Here is a 20,857-nt window from a genome sequence, read left to right on the forward strand (position 1 = left end):
CCGTTAGGAAGGCCCTCTCGGGCCTTCCCAATGCTGTTGAAGGGGCTTTTAAAACCCCCAACATGCCACTATGGCATTATTGCCACAAAATGCCACAGTGGCCGCGCTATGGCAATAATATGATTATTGCCACACTGCTCCTTAACTTGGTGCGAACCGACTGAGTCAGAATTGAACCGGTCGGAACCGCCGAAATGGTTCTAGCCGGTTCTGACGTAAAAAGGACCGGTACCAGTCAGTGCCATTGCGATTCTGGCACGTAGGGGCCGGAACTGATTTTAATTAGCGAACCGGTCCGATTTCGCACCAGGTTGGTTCGGTACTGCCTGAACCGGGCGGTTTGGCTTAGTTCGGCAGACGTTGGTTCATACAGTATGGTATGGATTTTTTTTTGGCATACGGAATATCGGTGCGCCGTCTGTACCGGATATCGGTACCAAACTAGTACGATACAGTACACCTTATACTACTCAGTTCGGACAGGTATAGCATACCACGCACGTAATACACTAAAGCACTAGTCGATGATAAAGCGAGTATCAAAATTCTATATAACAAGATATGAACAATTAAAAAAATGTATCAAAATACAGCAAGGCTAGGGCTTCAATTGAAAAACAAAATACTGTTCATTCAGTGGTTTGCGAACTAATTCAAAAGAAAAATAAGGTTTCAGCAAATTGAGGCTCCATCATTAATGAGCTTTTTCAGTAACACCCAATTGTCCATCTTTAATGAGCATATTGCAACCATGGTCTCTATGTCTACTATTGTTTACAGCAAGCAAATAATCCATATTTAGCCGACAAAATAGTTATGTGGTTATTGTCCAAGTTTTTTCTTTGAGTTTTATTTTCCAGTCAGGCATATAATACAGTGGCTCACCAATTCAAGGCACAAAACCTGATTTCATACTTTAGACCAAACCCACAGTCGATTAATTCTGATAGGAATTTGGTCTGAATTTTGCTTTTGGTACAGCAACTGATATCATTATTCAAGAACCATGACCTGATGCATATCATTGAAAACAGGAAAGCAAACATCTCCAGCAGGTCCAACAAGGCTTCAAGCATTATAAGCCGGAAAATTCCAAATATCATCAAAATCATATCCATAATTCCTCAGTACAGAACCAGCTCCAACAATAGGATGAAAGAAAGTCGTAAATACATACAGCATATCACAGCAGATAACCTATCTTCTTACCTCAACAAAATTCCTGCCATCTGACTGCATAAACCCTAACAATCTAGGGTTCGGGACACACAGCTATTCAAGATTTAAGGCCCTCAAATCCAAATGAAGGAAAAAGAGGGAAAAAAGCCTAACTGAACCCTAATACTATTGCTTGACCTAACCCTAGATCTAGATTTAGATCCGTCGAGTTGTCGAAATAATCCACTATATTACCCACAAAAACAAGCATAAACGAATTCCAAGAGAACCCTAACCTCGAATTCGCGCGCGCGCGCGCGGAAACCTCGACCGCTCTCAAAGCTATTCCTATCGATCGATCCGATCTCGAACAAAAGAAGGAGAAAAAAAAAACTGAGGGGAAAAAAATAGACCGCCCGACCTTTCCCTCTTCCGAGAGGGGAGGCAAAAGAAAACCAAAAGGGGAAAGAAAAAGGAGAGGATTTTTCTTGGTGGAACGATCGATCGGGAGAAACTCGCCGGCCGACCTGAGCCGGAGCGGACGGCATCCGAACCGCCCCGAGGCCGCGCCCACCGCGGGGCAAGTGCAACCGGGAGTTCCGGTTTTTCGCCCACGGAGCCGGTCCAGAGCCCGGCTTTGACCGGTGGAACCCGATTAGGCCGACGCCAATAAAGGGAACCAAGCCCAGCGCCTTACCGGTTTAGCCGGTCAGACCCCCAAGTCTCCCCCACTCCTATATATCATTCCAAACCGAACCGCACTCTCCCCCTTTGGTTTCCGGAGGCGCATCCCAAAAAAACAAACCCTCGGAACCTGGAGGAGAGAGAACGCTTCGAACCCCCGGGTACGGCCTCAACCCATTTCCCCCCTCCTCTTTCCTTTCGTAAATCCATTTTGTAGATCGGTTAGTAGGCACTCTGTACAGAATTCACCAAGTGGGCGCCCACTTTCCCGACACGCGTCCGCCTCTGGAGTGGGACCCACTCGTCCCATCATGCGGGCCCCACCTGAGGTCCTCATCCCTGCTCCCTCTTCTCTCTTGGTTTCAATTGATGCCTACGCGAGTCCCGAGTTAGTTAGCCCAACAGTGTCATTGGGATGACAGTTATTTCGGTTGCTGTACAGTTGAATGGCATCTGCGTCGGAAATTATACTCCCAATTGGTACCCAAAAGCACGATCCGGCCTGGAAGCACTGCTTGATGATCCGGTCGGGTGGCCGGACGAAGCTGAAATGCATGTACTGCATGAAACCGTTTCAAGGCGGCGGGATCCACCGAATCAAAGAACATCTTGCCCGGCATAAGGGCAATGCTTCGTGCTGCCCGAAAGTCCCGCCGGAGGTCCAGGTCGCCATGCAGCAGAGCTTGGAGGGCGCCGCGGTGAGAAAGAAGAAGAAGCTTAAGCTTCCTGAGGAGGTGAAGAAGGTTAACTCGAGTAACAATCAAGCAGAAGGGGACCAAGTGGAAGCTGCGCTGCAAATGATCCCCGTACCTGAAATGCTCGGTGATATTGCTCCCGTGCAGGTGGAGGTGAGAGAGGAGGGTATGCCCAAAGAGAGAGGGAGGAAGAAGAGAGCGAGATACACTTCTCCTCCCCCTCCTCCTCCTCTCCCACCTCTTCTCACCGCATTGGAGGTCGGCGTGCCCATCAAGCCCGGTTCAGGAGCGACCGTGGATAAGGATCAGGTTTATATGGCAATTGGGCGGTTTCTCTATGAGGCTGGAGTGCCTTTGGATGCAGTGAATTCAGTGTATTTCCAGCCGATGTTAGATGCAATTGCATCAGCTGGCCCGGGGCTTGAAATGTTCTCGTATCATGATTTCCGTGGTTGGATTCTAAAGAGATCGTTCGAAGAAGTGAATAACAAGTTGCTGCGTTTAAAGGGGATGTGGGGTCGGACTGGATGTTCTATATTGGCAGATGAATGGACCACTGAGACCGGTAAAACCCTGATCAATTTTTTGGTGTATTGTCCTGAAGGAACAATGTTTTTGAAGTCGGTTGATGCGTCGCATATTGTTAACTCCGCTGATACGCTCTATGAGCTGCTTAAGCATGTGGTGGAAGAAGTCGGTGCAACAAATGTAGTGCAAGTGATTACAAACAACGCTGAAAGCCATGTTGTTGCTGGGAAAAGGATGACGGAAACCTTTCCTACATTGTTTTGGACGCCATGTGCTTCACGGTGCATAGATGCAATGCTCGAGGATATTGGGAAGTTGGAGGCGATAAATGAGGTTATTGAGAATGCAAAAACCATTACTGGGTTTATCTACAATCATGCGATTGTTTTGAATATGATGAGGAAGTATACAAATGGGAAAGATTTGATAATCCCCAGTGACACCCGTGCTGCTATGAATTTCATCACATTGAAGAGCATGACTAGTCTGAAAGAGGAGTTAAGAGCAATGGTCAGTTCAGAGGAGTGGATGGAATGCCTGTGTTCGAAAAAGCCTGGAGGCATTGCTATGGCTAATCTTATTGGTAGTTTAGAATTTTGGTCTTCTTGTGCTGCAATTGTTCGCATAACGGAGCCAATAGTGCGAGTTCTTAAATTGGTCGATAGCAACAAGAGGCCTGCAATGGGCTATATTTATGTGGCTATGCATCAAGTTAAACAAGCAATTAAGAAGGAACTGGTGAAGAAGAGAGACTACATGACTTACTGGGATATCATCGATTGGAGGTGGGACAGGCAACTGCCTCGCCCTCTTCATGCAGCAGGTTTCTTCCTCAACCCTCAGTTCTTCTACAGCATCCAGGGAGAAGTTTCCAATGAGGTCTCATCAGGCATGCTCGATTGTATAGAAAGATTAGTGCCTGAGACAAAAGTCCAAGACAAAATCCAAAAGGAGCTCAGCTTGTATAAAAGTGCAGCAGGGGACTTGGGAAGAAAGATGGCTGTCAGAGCAAGACATACTTTACTTCCTGGTAAGAAAGATTTTGTGAGCTTTTTTTGTCGTCATCATTGTTGTTGACTGCTATTATAGCTTTTGCTATCCTTATTATGGTATTTATAAATGCATCCTCAATGTGATAATACATTGATTCTTGTTGTAGCTGAGTGGTGGTCCACATACGGAGGTGGTTGCCCGAATCTGATGCGTTTGGCCGTACGCATTCTCAGTCAAACTTGCAGTGCTAGGGGATGTGAGCGGATGCACATTCCTTTTGAACAAATTCATAACCAACGAATGAACTATTTGGAGCATCAGCGACTCTGTGACCTCATTTTTGTCCGTTATAACTTGCGTTTGCAGCAAAGGTAAGAAAGTGATCTAAGAATAACTTCTGTATGTGTGTTTTACCTAATATGAAACATGTCACTTACATTAGACATTACTAAATTCATGGGGAAATCATGATTTATAACTATACAGGCAACTTTTGAAGAGTAAACCATTTGATCCTATTTCCATTGACAACATTGACACTGTTGATGATTGGATTCTGGAGAAGAGCGAGCTGCTTTCTGGGGCTGATGAAGATCCCAATTGGATGGTACTAAATCCACCATTAGCTAGTGGAGTGCTTTCAGAAAATTCTGATGATGTTGAAGTTGAAGCCTTTATTGCAGGTATCTTTCGTTATTGAGTTACATGTATTTACAATTTTTTTTTTTTTTCATTTGCATGAAATTAAAGTTGAAAGGCTTTCTTTTCATAGGACTTGATGATGAGGTGATCCAAGGTGCTGGTCAAGATGCAGAGGATGATGATGACATTAAAGAGGAAGATGAGAGCCATGATGGTACTTCTTTTACATGTAATTGAAGAGTCATATAATAAAGGGATGATGGTTCCATGTAGAAGTTCGTATATTCAGTCTTTCTAAGGGATAGCGTGATTATTATTGATTAGCTATTTTGCATTTACTTTGGGCTGCTATTTAAAAAAGATATTGTAAATCTGTACTCAAGTAGTCTATAGATGCTTAGGCATTTGAATATGTAGGTTGTACTTGCATTTATTTGTAGGAAGGCTACCTTTCATCCACTTGCATGCATGAACTATGCCTATTAACTTACAGGATTTGAATGTCGGTTTCTGTATCCCTAATTTGGTAATTGAACTCCTCCTTCTGATATAATATTTTATTTTTCAGAAGCATTGTTTGTGATCTCAATAAGCATCTCTCCAGAATTCTTGTTCTTTTGTGAACGAACACCTTGCAGAACATTGTAATGATGTGTATGATAAATTTTCATGGGTCTTGTAACTACTTAGGGGACATTTATGCAGCATCCACTCACCTTAAAGTGTGAGGAAACTACTTTATCCTCAATTTTGTAACTTTAAGCAAGTGAATGAATAAAGACCTAGAACTTTTGTTTCTCATTGATTCAGTCTAAAATTCCATTCCAAATGTATTAAGGAGTTATAACCTAGCCTATAAGCAAATTAAGCCATACTCACCTATTGTCTAAGATATCCAATTATCCATAGAAAGACATGTTCAAATAAATAAATTTAAGTTGAATTTAGGAATTTTGGCCCGTGGATTTGTGCAACAAATCGCTTTTTTGATACCTTATATTCGAGCCTGGCCTACATAGGCTCTCTTATCAAGCTTAGATTCTAAGATGCACTGTCTATTAATCAAATAAGCTATCGGAGAGGAATAGTGGGCTATTGGACATAGATATTTGTGGAATTTTTGCAAAAGGAAAAGGCAAAGGCAGCTATAGCTCTGCTCAAAATGAGAAAAACAGAGACAACTGTCAAGACAAAGTGCAAAAGCAAGTACAGGAAGGAAAGTATTATCTCTGGATATGTTTCAGGATGAAAGTGAAGTAGAAGGTCTGGAGCTCCTTGATGTGAATTAAGCTACTCCATTTCGGCTAGAATCAGAACTGTGGAATTTATTGCAGATCAGCTAGTCATTGTTTGAGGCTGAAGGTTTGATGAAAAGAGACAACATCATACTCTTAATGATATGGGCAGAGGTTTGTTGTTCCTGCATTTTAAGACCTCATATGTCATAATTCCATTTACATTTCTCACCTTTGTATGTAAGACAAGTTGCATGCTACTTGAAAAGTATCATATGTAAAGTAAGTGCATCTGTGGCTTTTGAACTGTTGCTGTAGTTTGACTTCATTATGCAGAGAAGTAAAATGAAAAGAATGTTCCAGACCATTGTATTGGCAATTAATGTTGGCTTCTCTGGAGATGCATGGGTTTGTGGAATATTATCACAATGTGATTTAGACTTGATACTATTTTTATGTGGACTATCTTCCCTGTCGAAAATGATTGTCAGGTACTTGATATTATTGCCCCAGCGTCGCAGTTTATTCTGTCAGTAACTGCTGATGTTGCAAACATGGTAAAGATCTCTTAATGTGAATAACTAGAGAATGCTAGGTTATCTGAGCAATTCTGATGAAGTGCAGAAGTTATATGAATCTTATAGAGTGATAATGTAAATTCTCTTCTAACAATGTGATCGACAACAGTTGACCATGCCTTCAGTTCAAAATGTCATAAAATTTTAAATTTGGACGCACTTGGTAACAATTTTCTGGATGTGACTAGATCTAAAGATCAATGACATTGAAATGCTGAGTTTTACTTAATGGGATCATTAGGACAGAACGGAGGTGTATGATTCTTATATATGATGAAATTTGTAGAGTCTGCTGTTGTTCGATGACAAACAGAATGGCGAGATGGAAACATATGAAATGGTTGAAATCCAAGCAAACCCTTCTCAAAACTTTGCAGATAAAAACTGAAATTGATGTAAGCTATTGTTATCGATAATCGAGACAGTCAGGCCTGATCTTAGCCAATAAATGGTTTAAATCCACTAAAGTTTGCTGAAATGGAAGATATGATGATTTGTAAGGGGTTTTAATGTTAACTCTTTCCCTTGAAAGCGATTGTAATCCATATACAGGAAGTTACATTGACATGATGGTTGGGCCCTTGAGTAACATTGACACACTCTACTTTAGTATTAGATATGCTTGTTAGTGCCTCATGAAAATTATGAGATATCCTTGAGTTTAGTGCCACAACACCACAAGAAATGACATTTGAATGCTGATGTTAAGAACCGAGTTCTTGTAACTCTGGAGCCAGGGTTGTGGGATTCATTTCTTAGTTTGGCATGGCTTCCAGCTGCCTGCCTGCTGTTGTCCTCTTGATTTTCAACTTCAGCCAGTCACGGCGTGAGTGGTGTTATTTGAGATATCATCAATTTGTGAGATTATTAGCATTTGAACATCTAGAAGAGTTAGACAGCTCCCAGGGCATATCTCATGCGAAAAAAAGTGCATTCTTATTCTAGTTGCATAAATGATGCCATTGTATTGTGCTACCAGGACTCTGCATATTCCCAGGATCCAGTTTTGGTGGGTAAATTTAAAGAAGTGCAGCGTTGTATCTGTATGAGATACAAATCAGGAAAAGAGCATATGAAGAATATCCAGCCCTTAAATATTCTTGTTTTTCCCTCTCACCTAATTTTGTCCAAGGTTATTTATTTACATTTAGTAAATCTATCATTAACAGAACTGAATGGCGATGGTAAAAAAAAAAAATACAGCCTCAAATAATAGTCGATCCATGGCGGATCCTAGGTGGGTTTACTCCAACCAAGTTCTGAGTTTTCTAATCTGATGAATTCACAGCGTTAAAAGTAAAACATACAGCAGCCAGTCGACAAAGTATTTCTGCAGAACATTATTAAACCTATATATATAGATGGATCTTTGCATGCTTAGCGAACAGCCTAAACAGAGGAAGACAGTTTTATTGTTACACAGCAAGATCTACTGTACTATTAACGACCACCAGGAACAAATGGTGATGAAAATGTTCTGTCTGTGCGATCAGTTGTAGATAGATCTGAGATCACAAAATCGTCGAAGCATTCATCATATCCTTGTGCCGAAGTGCTGGTGATGAGAGCATCCGCTGACATAGGAGGGAGGGGAGCATCACCTTCTAAGAACTGCACGACTTGCCTCATGCTCGGTCTCGCCATGGGATCAGGGTGCGAGCAGAGCAAGCCAAGCGTCAGCACCAGCTCCATCTCCTTCACCACATACTCGTCTCCCAATACTGGATCCCTGGCCTCCAGAATCGTCCCCGTCTTCCAGCATCCTAGAACCCATTCCACCAGGCCCGGCACCTCCACCGACGGGTGGCATTCTATAGGCCGCCTCCCACAGGCAACCTCCAATAGGAAAGCACCGAAGGCGTACACGTCGGAGCTCGTTGTCGCCTTGCCGGTCTTGCTGATCTCCGGCGCGAGATAACCCAGCGTCCCGACGATATGGGTGGTCTGAGGATTAGTCCCACGAGTGTGTAATCTCGCCAGTCCGAAGTCCCCTAACTTCCCATTAAATTCTGCGTCAATTAGGACATTGCTGGCTTTGATGTCTCTGTGGATCACCACTTGCTCCCACCCTTCATGGAGATAGTGGAGCCCGGAAGACACGTCCTTGATGATTTGAAACCTCTGGCTCCAAGTCAATGCCGGCTGCTTTCCTTGGAAGAGGAAGTTGTCGAGGCTGCTGTTGGGCATGTATTCGTATACCAATAGGAGTTCCCCTTCGCGCCGACAGTAACCAAGTAGCTGCACCAAGTTGCGGTGCCTCAGCCTGCCCATGCTTGCGATCTCAGCAACAAATTCCCTCATCCCTTGCCATGATTCGTGAGATATCTTCTTCACTGCAACTTGGGTTGACGAAGAGGGCAGCACACCTTTGTAAACCCGACCGAAACCACCAAATCCGAGGAGGTTCTCTTCCTTGAAGCCTTTGGTTGCTTTGAAGAGATCCTTATATGAAAACCTATGAGGTCCGTATTCGTGTTCCCAGTCTTCAAGTATCTCTCCGTACTTCTTCCTCCTCCTCCTCAGAACAAAGAAGATCGCAGCTATGGGGATGAGCAAGAAGCCTGCTGCAGCTAAGGGCAGTGCAATAGTTAGAAGAAGATGAGATTTCTTCTTGGCGCTCTCTTGGTAAGGAAGTGATGGAAGCTTAGAGAGATTAAGCGGCTGGGCATCTCCGTTCAGGCTAAAGCTCCATCCCAGAATATAATGATGCGATGTAGCTGCCCCTGTTGATGCGGAAAAGCCTACATACATGTCATCAAGGAAGACCGACGAGAGATCGACCTTCGAAGACAAAAGGGGAGAAGCAGGTTTAGGTGCATCGATTGGCGATATCGTAACATCCAGCTGCATATCCATGCCGTCGTACTCGATCCAAACCTGCATTAGGTCTCCGCTGATCAGCTTCAGACTCTTCGATCCACCACTCTTGCCGTCAAAATATGATACAGGAGATGAATTCACAGATATCAAGTTATTGATATCGATGCCGACATGGTTGTCATTGATGTCGTGGAAATCCACGGTCATGACAGTGTCGAGCTCGATGGCAAATATATGATTGCTAGAGTTTCCATTATCTGTCGTGTTGAAGAGGCCGAGATGCTGGCTGGGCATAGCTCCAGCGAACTCCTTCGAGGGGGAGACAGCGAAAGCCAGGCCATGGCCGCAGACATCTGGATACTCCGGTATCATCGCAAAGACAAACGTAGTACTGAAGGAAAGAGGCTCGCCATTTGAAGAGTTCTTGAAATGGAGCAGCTCAGGGTGGAAGGCATGACCCAGTCCTGCCTTTGTGTTGTTGGTCAGCATCAAAAGCCCGCTGGAGGTGATCTGAGCTAAGCCGTTGAGGCTCAAGTTTGCATCGGTGAATCCATGGAAGATGAACTCATTGTCGAAGGAGGCTACCAATTTCAGTAGAAGGATCACGAGGAGGATCCTGGATACCATGGCTGCATTCAAACATCATAGAAGTATTCCCACTTCTTGCTGGCCTTTATTATCTCTACTGGTTAATTACCAGCTAATCGGACTTCATTCTGCCAACTGCTGCTTTACTAGGTCCACACACCGTCCGTGTTTGAAAGAGACTGGAAATTGGATCTCCGAACTGTAATTGCACCATTTTTTACTATGCATCATAAAGTGATGTGAAGAACACAGTAGTGGTGGCAGTGGCAGCAGGGCTGGGGCGTGTAAAAGTCGCAGCTGGAACCACGGAATGGAGGATTTGGATGAGTTGGTTTAGCATGAGACGAACGCTTGGACTTTTGGGGATCACCAATTTTATGCGTCAGGTCTCTCTCTAAAAAAAAAAAAAAAAAAAAAAATCATTGATGGCAACCTAGGAAATTAATATTTGAGGACCTACTTTGCCTGACTTTTCTTCGTCTGCAAAAGATTCTTGACGTGAAAACAAGGGCAGCTATACATCTTCATCAACGTCATTTTATGAGTAGAAAAACTAGGGCTAACTATTTAGATTTTGGACTATTGGCATATGTGCTTCGAGAAATGGTTCATGCAAAGACAGAGTATGGCACGCCTAATGGAAAAAGCGGCCTTTTAACTCGATTCTTCATAAGGTTCAACTCCTGTATGAATAGTATAAGCCCCAAGCTTCCTCTCATAACTCTCCGAACTTCTTCATAGCAGTTCTGTTTTGTAGCTATTTTCGAAGTAACAAAAAGAAAAGCAACGGTGGGAGCGGAGAGTTAGAGTCGAAAGAGAGATTTTTCAATTCCTTCGTCATCCAAAATCAAAAAATTGTCAAAATATTTGACTATTTACTCGTTTCAATATAAAGAATTAGTAAATCAAATAATAGATAGTACACGAATTGGTTGGGAAAATAGATGAGTTGTTAGCCATAGAATATTATTCTTGGTAGACTTTAACCTAACCAAAACAATAAAGAAAGATTCAGAGAATTTTGCCCTATTTTTGACGAAGTAAATAGACCTAAGGGCCTTGATCCATATTTTTCTCATTAACGTAAAAGAAACCGATTCTTAAATCTCTTTCATACTCATATCACATCGAGGTAATGTAGAAAAAAAAATGTAAAAATTCAATCCAATCTATTGTAATCGATTGTAATATATTGACTAACCAAAACACGAGAAGAAAAAAAAATCTGACTTAGTGAATACTGCCAGAGAGAGTCGCAATACCATATGCTAAAAGGAAGAAACTTATAAAATGGCAGTGTGAAAACTAAAGAAAATTGCAGCGGTTAAAACATTGCAACCTTCCAAATAGGAAACGGCTAATCCATTGGTATGCCAGAAAGTTACAAAAGTTGTTCCTTTAAACCAATCTTCTAAAATGAAAAATACTTAAATACCCAAGAAAGATGGTTATATAAAAGTAATATGTTGGAGCTAAATCCTACAGCTTCTTATTTATCGTGGCTTGAATCTTTTATGGCATATATCGATGCACAAGCTTTTTTTTTAATATATTTTTGGAGAGAGAGAGAATTGTTGTACGATATAATCGAAACCACCACAAGTATACGAATGACACAATTATTTCTACGTCCAAGAGAGTAGCTGCTAATCTATCTCATGGCCAGATAGATAAATATAAGGACTAAGTTAGTTGATAGGATTTTTTTTTTTTTTTGTTTCTACGTCCCTAGACCGTGTCACACAGGCGGGATATGGAGGTACAAAATAAAAATGAAAGAAAGGGATGGGTTTTTCTCGCTTTCGGCCAGAAGGGCTGCATCCAAGCTTAGATACGGTATGGGGAGGAGGGTATCTTTTGTTCAACTATTTTCAGGTGGGAGTTATCCGGTGGATTGGATTCAATAAGGATAGATTCTCCTCAACCACCAATAAGTGCTGAGACTGTTGCGAAGAATAACCAAAGAGCTGCACTGAAATTGGGCAAGACTCGCATTAAATCCGGTCTTATCATATAGACAGGCTGCCACAAGTTAGCAGCTCAGATGCAAAGTACAGGAGGCCAATCAACTTCAAGAGACGACGACGTCTTTTTTTTTATATATTTGGACTACGTACAGATAGCTACTGAGGATAGAGAACATATATATTAGTAATCTACGAGAGGCATGATTACTATGGATAGGTACTGAGAATACCAAAATAGAAAAATTATGATAGACATGACCCTAGTTCAAAAGTATGATAAGTTCATACACTTCATTGACTTAAGACATGAATTCAATTTATTTATTTTTTCTGGTGAAAACGATTTCAATATTATTAGAAGAAAAGAATTCCAATTGGATGGTCATCTTGTTTTATGAACTTCGGAAGAGTAATGCTAACTAGGCTCCAGGACACATGCCCCAAGCAAGAGCACATTCGGCTTTCTGGTAGAAATTAAAAGAGCATATAACAACGGCATGCAATTCTGCAATCAAACAAGCACTTGGGGTGAAATGCTTCATTGAATGGTTCTGTATATCTAAACCATGCAGTTTACTAGAGGAGATGGGAATTAAGATCGATCTCTGAAATCTATAGTGGATTGAGGTAAAGAGAAAGCTAGCTTGAGTAAGAGAACCAAAGGATAAGTTACATAGCAATGTTTAATTGGCATCATTGAAAAAACAAAAGGAGTAAATTTTCATGAAGAACTTCAATTAGCAACATCCCACTTATAAATTACAAAGGGAAAAGAAAGCCTTACTACTAATTATGGTAAAATAGGTCCATGATATAATATCCTACCTTGATCAAGGTTATGGGGTTAAGAGTATTTGAGGAGGGTTATCCTATTATGTAGGCAATTACTTACAAATCAAAGGTTTTTTTTAATATTAAAACAACCTCTTCAAAGGCAGCATAGCCATTCATTTACCGCTGTCTCTATAGAAAATTAAGCGGACCTAATTATGCATGTGGACAGGTTTTTGTACCATATACAATCGTATGATGACTTTCTTCCTTCTTGTCTCTTTCGCGGTCGACAAACTTACAAGAAAGACAAATAAATAATTCGGTGGCAGATGGTGTGTCCATTTCTCATCACTCGTCATCCCATACATATGGGTGTGACGTGTCATAATATTTTGAGTTATGCGGACCGGGCCTAGCCGTTAGATCGGGGCCCTTATTACGATGGACACGGACCCAAGGCTTGAACCGGAATTGGACCTCCACGGGCCCTCTCCAATGCCGCATTCCAGTTTCCTGCTTTCGTAAAATCGGCAATACGTTCGATCGATCACTCAACTCGCAGAAACCTCTTTATCCCGGCTCAAGGTATTTTCTCTTCCTTCTTGCCTTCTCTCCTATTTCTTTTCCCTTCCTTTTTGCATTTATTACAATATTGTTGAGAGATGTGTTGTTATTTCTTGAAAACCTCAATTCAGGCCAAAGTATGTTCATTTTAGTTCTGCATTTTTTTTTATTTGTGTTCGTATTTTATGTATTATTGTGTAACATTCAACTCAGCTAATAATGAACTAGGTTTATCCATTTGATCGGCCCATATATAAAAGTTGGAAGAGGACATCGAAAAAAAGTAATGTGTGAGAGACTTCTACATTACATTTGGTAGCGCATGACAAATAGATAACTGTTATTTTAGAATACGATTGATAGAAGGAGACACATAAGAGAGTAAAAATAAGTAAGAAATACTAAGCAACTCACTTTGCTGGATGGGGTGGTTTATCATCTTGGGGATGCCGAAATTCCTTGTTCTGCTCCGCCATTGCAAAGAGGATGAAGAAGAGGTGGAAGAAAACAGAAGAAATTATTGGTGATCTATTCATCAGGAAGTGTTGCAGTCTTGTAGATGGCTCTGTGGAGAATGGGTGGCAAAGACTTCATAGATGTTCTCGTTTTCTTTCTTTCTTTCTTTTTTTTCTCGGACGTTTACTTCCAAGGAATACTTCGGGAGTGGCACCAAGTTTGTCGGCCGGCTATTCACGACGAGGCCCAACAAAAGGGACAGGAGCACCATAGTCGTCAAGGGAGCTATGGGAGCTTAGGGGTTTTCACTATTGGACCGGGCTGGCCCAGGTGGAGGTTTGGCATGGTCTGCAAAGGTTTGCTGCCCATCAGCAATAACCAAGTCGCAGTGAAGAAAGTCTCATGGGAATGAAGACAAGGGATGAGAGAGAGAGAGAGAGAGTTTATTGCAAAAATTATAAGCATGGGGGTCGGCTCCGTCGCAAGAACTTGGTGCAGCTCCTTGTCTTGTTGCCCGCCAAACGGAGAGCTCTGACTGGACTATGACTTCATGCTTAATGGCAGCCTCGACATGTTCAGTTTGATCGACCCCAATCTATGCTTGACTAGGTTCAAAGTTTTTGTTGAAGTATACTGCTTGTTCTATTTATATCTTTGTTTTCTATTCCAATTCTAGTTGGAATAGTTTACTTTCTAGTGTTACTTTTAAGACTCAATATATTTCTTTCTTTCGGGGAAGAGAGAGTGTGCTTTTATAAATATGGAGAACGAGCTAAGTGAACAAATTCTTTTTGGCGGTTGAGAAAGGCATTGGAGGGGTGAGTCTTTTTTTTTATGAGAAAACTATTTATTTTGGCTTTTTTTGAATAAATTTATTTTTCTCTTTCATTTTTTTTCTTCCACTTATTTTCTTCTCAAAATTTTCTGCAAATTTATATTTTTATTTTTTTGTTATGTTTGTTGTTTGCTCTGGATTGTAGGCCAGCACAATTGATCTATTTCAGATAGTGTGCTGTTCTACGCTTTCAAATAATCAAGAATGTGGCATCTAAGCTTTCTACTTGTACGAGGAATGGGAGCAAGTTGTCAATAAATAGAGACATCAAGGGCGGCAACATTCTAGCACATGCAGAACTTGAGAGAATGGTAGGAGGCTTTCGCCTTGCAAGATTATGTGATCACGGGACTCAGGAGCGGTTCAATGCATTTGAGAGCCTAAGGCGAACTCATTAAAAGGAGTATTTTTTCTTTTTATTTTGTATTTAAGACCTTTCCTACAGTGGGGTGGCCTAAGGCGAACTCACTAAAGAGAGCATTTTTCTTTCTGTTTTGTCCTTGAGGCCTTTCTAAAGTGGACTTTCTTTGGACCAGAGCCTTAGGCGACCGCCTCAGCCTAGGCCGGCCCTGACAAAACTAAACTCCAAACCACGCAAGTGTTTTGTATAGCTTTCGCACGCAAGAAGGATCCACCTTCCTTCGCACGAGACCACCATCTGATTGCGCAATTGTTACTTTGAGATCTGTGTTCCACCGATCACATGACCATGCTCATGTCTTATAATGCATCCAAACAGCTCCCATCGACGCTCCAAGTCCGATCCTACGATTGCCACATATTTCATAGAGAGCTTGAATGGCCCTTCACGTTACCATCTTATCTAGTCGCAGCAAATCAGTCAATCATAAAAGAAAACCCATTTATAAATGAAAGAAAGTACACACAAGTATAGCATAGGTACATAAAGTTCTAATACGATTACTCCATTAAGTCATTGCTTATATATATATATAATAAAAAAAAGATTATTTGCCAGGCTTCCCGTCAATCACAAAGCTTAAAGTGTATATACGCAGCTTCCATCATCGCTCCTAGCCGTAGGATCGTAATTTTTAGCAGATGGATCGGTGCAGCCTTCTGGAACTGGCACATGGACTTGTTGGGCTGCTTGGCCTGCACCCAGGTAACAAACAGATAAGCGAAAAGCCCAATCTTATTTGCTGCCTGTGTATATTAAGGAAACAAGAAAAGGCTTTGTTAGCCTTCAGGAAGGACTAGTCGATCTAGAAGCGAGATGCAAACCTCCCATCAAGGCCCCTAGGATTAGAGTGCTAACCATAGTAATTTCCAGTCTTCATGGCATCCTGATTGGCATCTCCAAGTGCAGCCTCGCTCATGTACTTGTCCGCCAGCTGCACCCTCTTCACATTATCCTGCTCCATCACCAGCATCTTACCGTACTCCATGAGCGTGTCCAGGGTCATCGTAGGCTGCTCAAATGTTGGTGCTCCTTCACGCGAGTTAACAAGCCTCTTTCCAACCTTATCAATTCCAATCTCTGAAATCCACTTCCTCACTTCATCATCATAGACTCTGGCCCGGAGGGCACCGAAGAAGTCTGCATACAAAGAGAGCAAATATCCATCATTCTTATCATGATTCTACCATTTCAGTGCAGTGAAGAAGAGTTATTCCTCCCAACGTGTTCAAGAAGATTAGTGTAGTTTATTGAGATATGATGGTTTTCAAGGGGCTTACCAATGGACTGGCCTGGGAAGGCATCGACAAGCTTGATGACATCTTCCTTGGGAACGTTGTCGGTCCTGAATATGCCCTGGCAAACGCCGATACGGTCCTCCCTGGTTGGCGCCCAGTAGAATTTTTCCATACGACCATCACGAATGAGAGGGGCATACAGGGTGGAGAAGTCGTTCCCAGTAACTATAATGGGGACGCGAGGATTCTCCTGCTTGTTGTACATGCCAGGGAGCTGCACATTGGTTGGGTTATCGGCGATGTTCATAAGGGTAGCGTTCACCATCTGATTGTTGACAGTATACTGGGTGGTGCCACCCATCCTTCCTGCTCCTGCATCAAGATCATTGATGAAGAGGCAGCACATCTTCCCCTTTCTAATGATGTCTGCCGCCTCGCGGTATCTTTGCCTGATCAACTTTGCAGGCTCTCCTGCATTCCCACTCTCCAATTCTCCAGCGCTCATCATGACAGGGCTGAATGGAAGAAGAAGCGAACATCCGGATAAATATTGTGAATGGAAAGCAGCAACCACCATAAGATAAGCATTAGGGAGCATTGACTCGATTCTATAGAGGAAGATGTTTCCACAGATGAAGATATCAGAAAGGAATTCATTCACCATGCAATACATGCATGCATGCATGCATTGCACTTGCTCTCCAAACCGATGAGTGGGTTGGTTATTTGAGTCCTGGTTTTTCCCCCTCTCCACGTTTGAATTTTGCATGCTGGGAACCAGCAATTCCACGGCGCAGAGAGCAAGGCAATATCCAGTGAAAGTCTTATATGTGGGAATGCATTGAGTGGTGTGATGTCAAGCATGAACTTGAATCTATATTATAATTCAGCAATTGAAGGAGAGAATCATGTGAGAGTCTAATAGATCATGTTGTTGGTCATCGAGCAACTTGAAGAACTAGCTGCATCCTGTCCTCTGATTGCTCGAGGAGATGATGAATGACCAAGCAGAGGGATAACTTCGACCTTGATCGAAGGAGATGGGAATCAAAGGGCACAATTTAGTGGGATCTCGAGTTCTGACTGTAAATGCTTCATCTGGTCGGGCAATTAGAGAAACCAGAACCTGGATCAGGTAGAAATTTTCTGCCTGATACAAAGAGATCCTAGATGGTTCCCAGATTCTCTGTGCTAGAATTTAAATTAAAATGGATAGGACGGTATAGGACCAGATGATAGTATGATAATTGAAGAGAAATTAGAAGGCAACCCAGGTTAGAGAAATAAGACATCTGATGTTACAAGGAACTGGAATCAAAGATTAATGAACTTACCTCAAAGAGAATATCTGTAGATTTTGTTCGGTTCTATCATCGAGTGAAGATACTATAGATGCAAAACAGAGTTACCACCCAGCTTCAGCATCATGACTAAACCAAGCGACTAGTTGATTGATCTCTATAATTAGTTTAATAGATTTAAGAAATCATACTTTGCACATTTCAACTGTGCAGAAATCATTAGAACAAAGGTCCAGAAACAGGAAATAAAATTCTAATTTCTTGCAACCTGTAACTCAAACTAGAATCACAGAAACAGTCTTCCAATTCATATAAAAAGAGCAATCGACGGATCTTGGAAGACCAATGCCAAGCACTTATCGAAAGAGGCGGAAAGAAAAGCAAAAAGATGCACGGGGGCAGAACATAAGCAGGAAGAAAGACTCACTTGATCCCCATCTTGGCAAAGACGAGTTCGCATTGGAAAGATTTCCCTTGACCCTTGCCACCCCAGATACCCAAGATGAGGGGAATCTGTCCAAAAGCCACCACCAAAAACATTTAGGTCCAACCAACAGCAACCGAAACATAAATTAACCTGTCAAATTAGCTGTTTGGTGATACCTTAATGCCAGGCAGGTCCATGAAGTTCTTGCTGATGTGAACCACAAGCTTGTCCATGAAAGCTGGGGCTATGTAGAACCCATCCACGGTGTTGTCCAAGTTGTACCTGGAAAACCATAATACCAAGATCAGATAAGTATTCCACTCCTATACATTAATGAACCACGCAGCATCTAAAATATAGAACTAGAGCTCTTTCAGTTCCCTTACTGGCGAAGACCCTGGCTGATGTACTCATAGGAGCTCATGACGGGGATGTGGGTGCCATCACCCATGGGAGCTTGGAAGAGGGAATCAACCAAACCCTTCCCTCTGGTGATATCTTGCTGGTCGTCGGATTCATCGAATGCAAGCCCAGCCCATTTGTCCTTCTCGGTCTGCTTCGACTCATCGAGGTCGGCAGCCAAGACCTTGAAAGTGCCGGTGGAAACCTTCCCATGGCTCAAGCTAGAGCTCACCTTCTTCAAGCTGCTCCCGAAGAAGGCCGAGCTCGGAACCGAAGCTCCCGAGCCAGAGCCATGCAAGCTCAGCTGCACCAAGAATACCAAAACTACTCAATACAAGAAGTTAACGACAGAAATCATCTGCATGCAAGGTTAAGTCTAATTAAATAGGCAGTACCGGTACTCTGTTAACAGCTCCAACGGTCGAGACAGCAGTGGCCATCTGGGAGCCGAGGGACGGAAGTGGAGGACGAGAGCTCTGATCTCAACCAGGGAGAGGTCTGCCACTGGTTTGCTCGAGGTTGAGCAAGGGAGGAGGCTTGTATATATAAGAAGAATATTTGGCTCTGGTTTTTTTAGGTAGTGGTGTGGTGAGGGGAAGTTCTGAAATTTCCATCGCTTGGGCTCCTGTGGAGCGGCTGTCCAAACCCTGAGGGCCACACGCTGGAGATTAGGCAAGGCGACGCGTGGCAGCTTCGGAGCCTACTGTTGCAGGTCCGATAAGTTGCGTCCAAACTGGCGTCCCTGCAGGTGGGACCTTGGCTGGGGCAAAGGGGTGGTTTTGGTGCTAGGAAATATCTTCACCACCAATCCATTCTTTAGGTGTTTCTTAGCCAGGTAAAATAGCCTTTTTCTCCAAATTATGATTCCATTTTTTTGCTGCGTGTGTTCAGATCTTTTTATTTTTTTCATTCTAATCTGAACTGGGCTGCCATCTTTTTCTTCTTTTTTTTCTTTTTTTTTTCTTTTTTTTTTGTGTGTATGTGGTGTATGTGGGCATACGTACGCATGCATGCTCCAAAAAAATGTGAGCGCAATCATTTTTGGATAAACACTAAAGATTACTGCCACCATGTAGGCCAAGAGTGCATACCCCAAAAAAAACATATAAATCATTTTTTTTTAGTAAATACGGCAATTCATATAGATCCAACACGAGTACATCCAGTCATATCAAAAGAAAGAAAGATCACCATTTTTTTCGAGATACAATAATGGAAGAGATACTTTTTAATTGATATAAACAAGCTAATGTGCTCACATATATACCAAAGATTAAGGGTAAATACATGCAGTTTCTAGCTCCGTGTCCTCCTTAAAAGTGAGAATTTTTCGCCCGAGTTCATACATGCATTCCTATTATCAATGTGTTCGTCTCATGGGTTCTCCCATCAACTCTCATCTTATTGAGCTACTTGCGCTACGGCCCTCCTCACTGCACCAGTTGACCGCATTCATCTCCACTAAGAGCAGGGAGGAACCATATCTATGAACTGATTGAATTCAAAATATGGAAGAGCTAGAAAATGGTTATTTCGACTGCACAAACTGCTGTCATTTTGGTAAACACAAATCGCAGCATGGATCTCTCAAATCAGATGAGTTTTTTTTTTTTTTGGTAAAACGGCAATCCATTTCCACTAAATCAAAAAGTACATCCTGCTAAATCAGAGAAAAATAAACAGAGCAACAAATGGGGAACACCAGCTAGACTCGTCCAGATGACGTCCCCAGCGTGGCGAGCCACATATGAGGCTACCCAGTCCGCAGCTCTGTTTACCTCACGATACACATGACCAATCTGGACAGCTAGCATCTCCTGAACTAGTCTGCGGGTATCTCGAATCAATGGGTGGCCGTCACCATATCTATCCACCCCCCGTATCCAGTCAATCACCGTGGCAGAGTCGCCCTTAATGCACAGTCTATCAACACCCAGCACACATCTCGCATACCGGATACCCTCCCAAGCAGCTCGTAGCTCCGCCCCAATGACAGTCAAGCCTGGAGTGCTCCGACCACCAGCTGCAATCAATCTGCCATACTGGTCCCTAATAACAAAGCCAACTCCTCCCGAAGCTCTATCCATCGCCATACCACCATCAAAATTCAACTTAAGAAAACCAGGGGGTGGGGGTACCCAGAAAAGAGAAGCATACCTAGGCGCTGAAACAGCAGAAGAGGTACCCCAAATGTCCCTAGCCAACTCAGATGACGTCGATGGAGTCACCAAACAGACCTCCGCTGCCTGGGCCATAGCTCTATCCATAACAATCCTCGGGTGCAACCCTCTCCCCTTGAACAGCCGTCCATTCCTATCCAGCCATATATGATAGGCCAGATAGGCAACTGCAACCCCAAACATGGCTGTGCTAGATCTCCTGGTGGAGTCCCTCAAGAATTGTAACAAATCCACCACTGACTCCCACCTCGAGGGTAGGGCTGCAGATAAACAGCTCCAGATCTGTACCGCCCTAGGATATCGGAGTAAGACATGATGTATGGACTCCTCGAGATCCGGACATACCTCGTAATACTGGGTTATCCTTACAT

General features: G+C 42.7%; 2 protein-coding genes and 1 pseudogene across 5 annotated transcripts; 1 reads left to right on the plus strand and 2 right to left on the minus strand.

Moving 5' to 3' along the window:
* The first annotated feature begins 1,883 nt into the window (after nt 1-1,883).
* Nucleotides 1,884-5,270, plus strand: LOC103704145 (uncharacterized). Of its 2 annotated transcripts, none has more exons than XM_039125055.3 (5): nt 1,884-2,003; nt 2,285-4,095; nt 4,225-4,429; nt 4,545-4,741; nt 4,831-5,270. In XM_039125055.3, exons 2-5 carry the CDS (start codon nt 2,289-2,291, stop codon nt 4,935-4,937), a joined length of 2,316 nt encoding a protein of 771 aa, XP_038980983.3. In that variant the 5' UTR covers nt 1,884-2,003; nt 2,285-2,288; the 3' UTR covers nt 4,938-5,270. The 2 variants fall into 2 exon arrangements, with proteins under 2 accessions (XP_038980983.3, XP_038980984.3); XM_039125056.3 differs by lacking the exon at nt 1,884-2,003 and adding an exon at nt 2,022-2,171.
* Nucleotides 5,271-7,840: 2,570 nt separating this feature from the next.
* Nucleotides 7,841-15,226, minus strand: LOC103704143 (L-type lectin-domain containing receptor kinase SIT2 pseudogene; annotated as a pseudogene). The gene is made up of 2 exons (XR_015968459.2): nt 13,641-15,226; nt 7,841-10,315 (listed from the first exon to the last, which is right to left on the minus strand). The product of XR_015968459.2 is annotated as an L-type lectin-domain containing receptor kinase SIT2 pseudogene (transcript).
* Nucleotides 15,227-15,365: 139 nt separating this feature from the next.
* On the minus strand, nt 15,366-18,920 carry LOC103704142 (ribulose bisphosphate carboxylase/oxygenase activase 2, chloroplastic). Of its 2 annotated transcripts, none has more exons than XM_008787317.5 (7): nt 18,702-18,920; nt 18,291-18,610; nt 18,081-18,186; nt 17,905-17,990; nt 16,219-16,691; nt 15,797-16,078; nt 15,366-15,633 (listed from the first exon to the last, which is right to left on the minus strand). In XM_008787317.5, the coding sequence occupies exons 1-7, from the start codon at nt 18,744-18,746 to the stop codon at nt 15,518-15,520; spliced, it is 1,428 nt and encodes a 475-aa protein (XP_008785539.2). In that variant the 5' UTR covers nt 18,747-18,920; the 3' UTR covers nt 15,366-15,517. The 2 variants fall into 2 exon arrangements, with proteins under 2 accessions (XP_008785539.2, XP_008785541.2); XM_008787319.5 differs by having other exon boundaries at nt 15,763-16,078; nt 18,702-18,891.
* Nucleotides 18,921-20,857: the final 1,937 nt, after the last annotated feature.

This window comes from Phoenix dactylifera, chromosome 8 (genome assembly GCF_051530095.1).
Source record: "Phoenix dactylifera cultivar Ajwa chromosome 8, Ajwa_hap1_PhDact_Kaust_v1.1, whole genome shotgun sequence".
Classification (NCBI taxonomy): domain Eukaryota; kingdom Viridiplantae; phylum Streptophyta; class Magnoliopsida; order Arecales; family Arecaceae; genus Phoenix; species Phoenix dactylifera.

Coding starts and splice junctions, on each gene's coding strand:
- LOC103704142 (XM_008787317.5), bottom strand. CDS start 18,746: ATGGCCACTGCTGTCTCGACCGTTGGAGCTGTTAACAGAGTACCG. Junction 16,079..16,218: donor CTTCCCAGGCCAGTCCATTG/GTAAGCCCCTTG, acceptor CTTTGTATGCAG/ACTTCTTCGGTGCCCTCCGG. Junction 15,634..15,796: donor GAAGACTGGAAATTACTATG/GTTAGCACTCTA, acceptor ACCTGGGTGCAG/GCCAAGCAGCCCAACAAGTC.
- LOC103704145 (XM_039125055.3), top strand. CDS start 2,289: ATGGCATCTGCGTCGGAAATTATACTCCCAATTGGTACCCAAAAGCAC. Junction 4,096..4,224: donor AAGACATACTTTACTTCCTG/GTAAGAAAGATT, acceptor TTCTTGTTGTAG/CTGAGTGGTGGTCCACATAC. Junction 4,430..4,544: donor AACTTGCGTTTGCAGCAAAG/GTAAGAAAGTGA, acceptor ATAACTATACAG/GCAACTTTTGAAGAGTAAAC.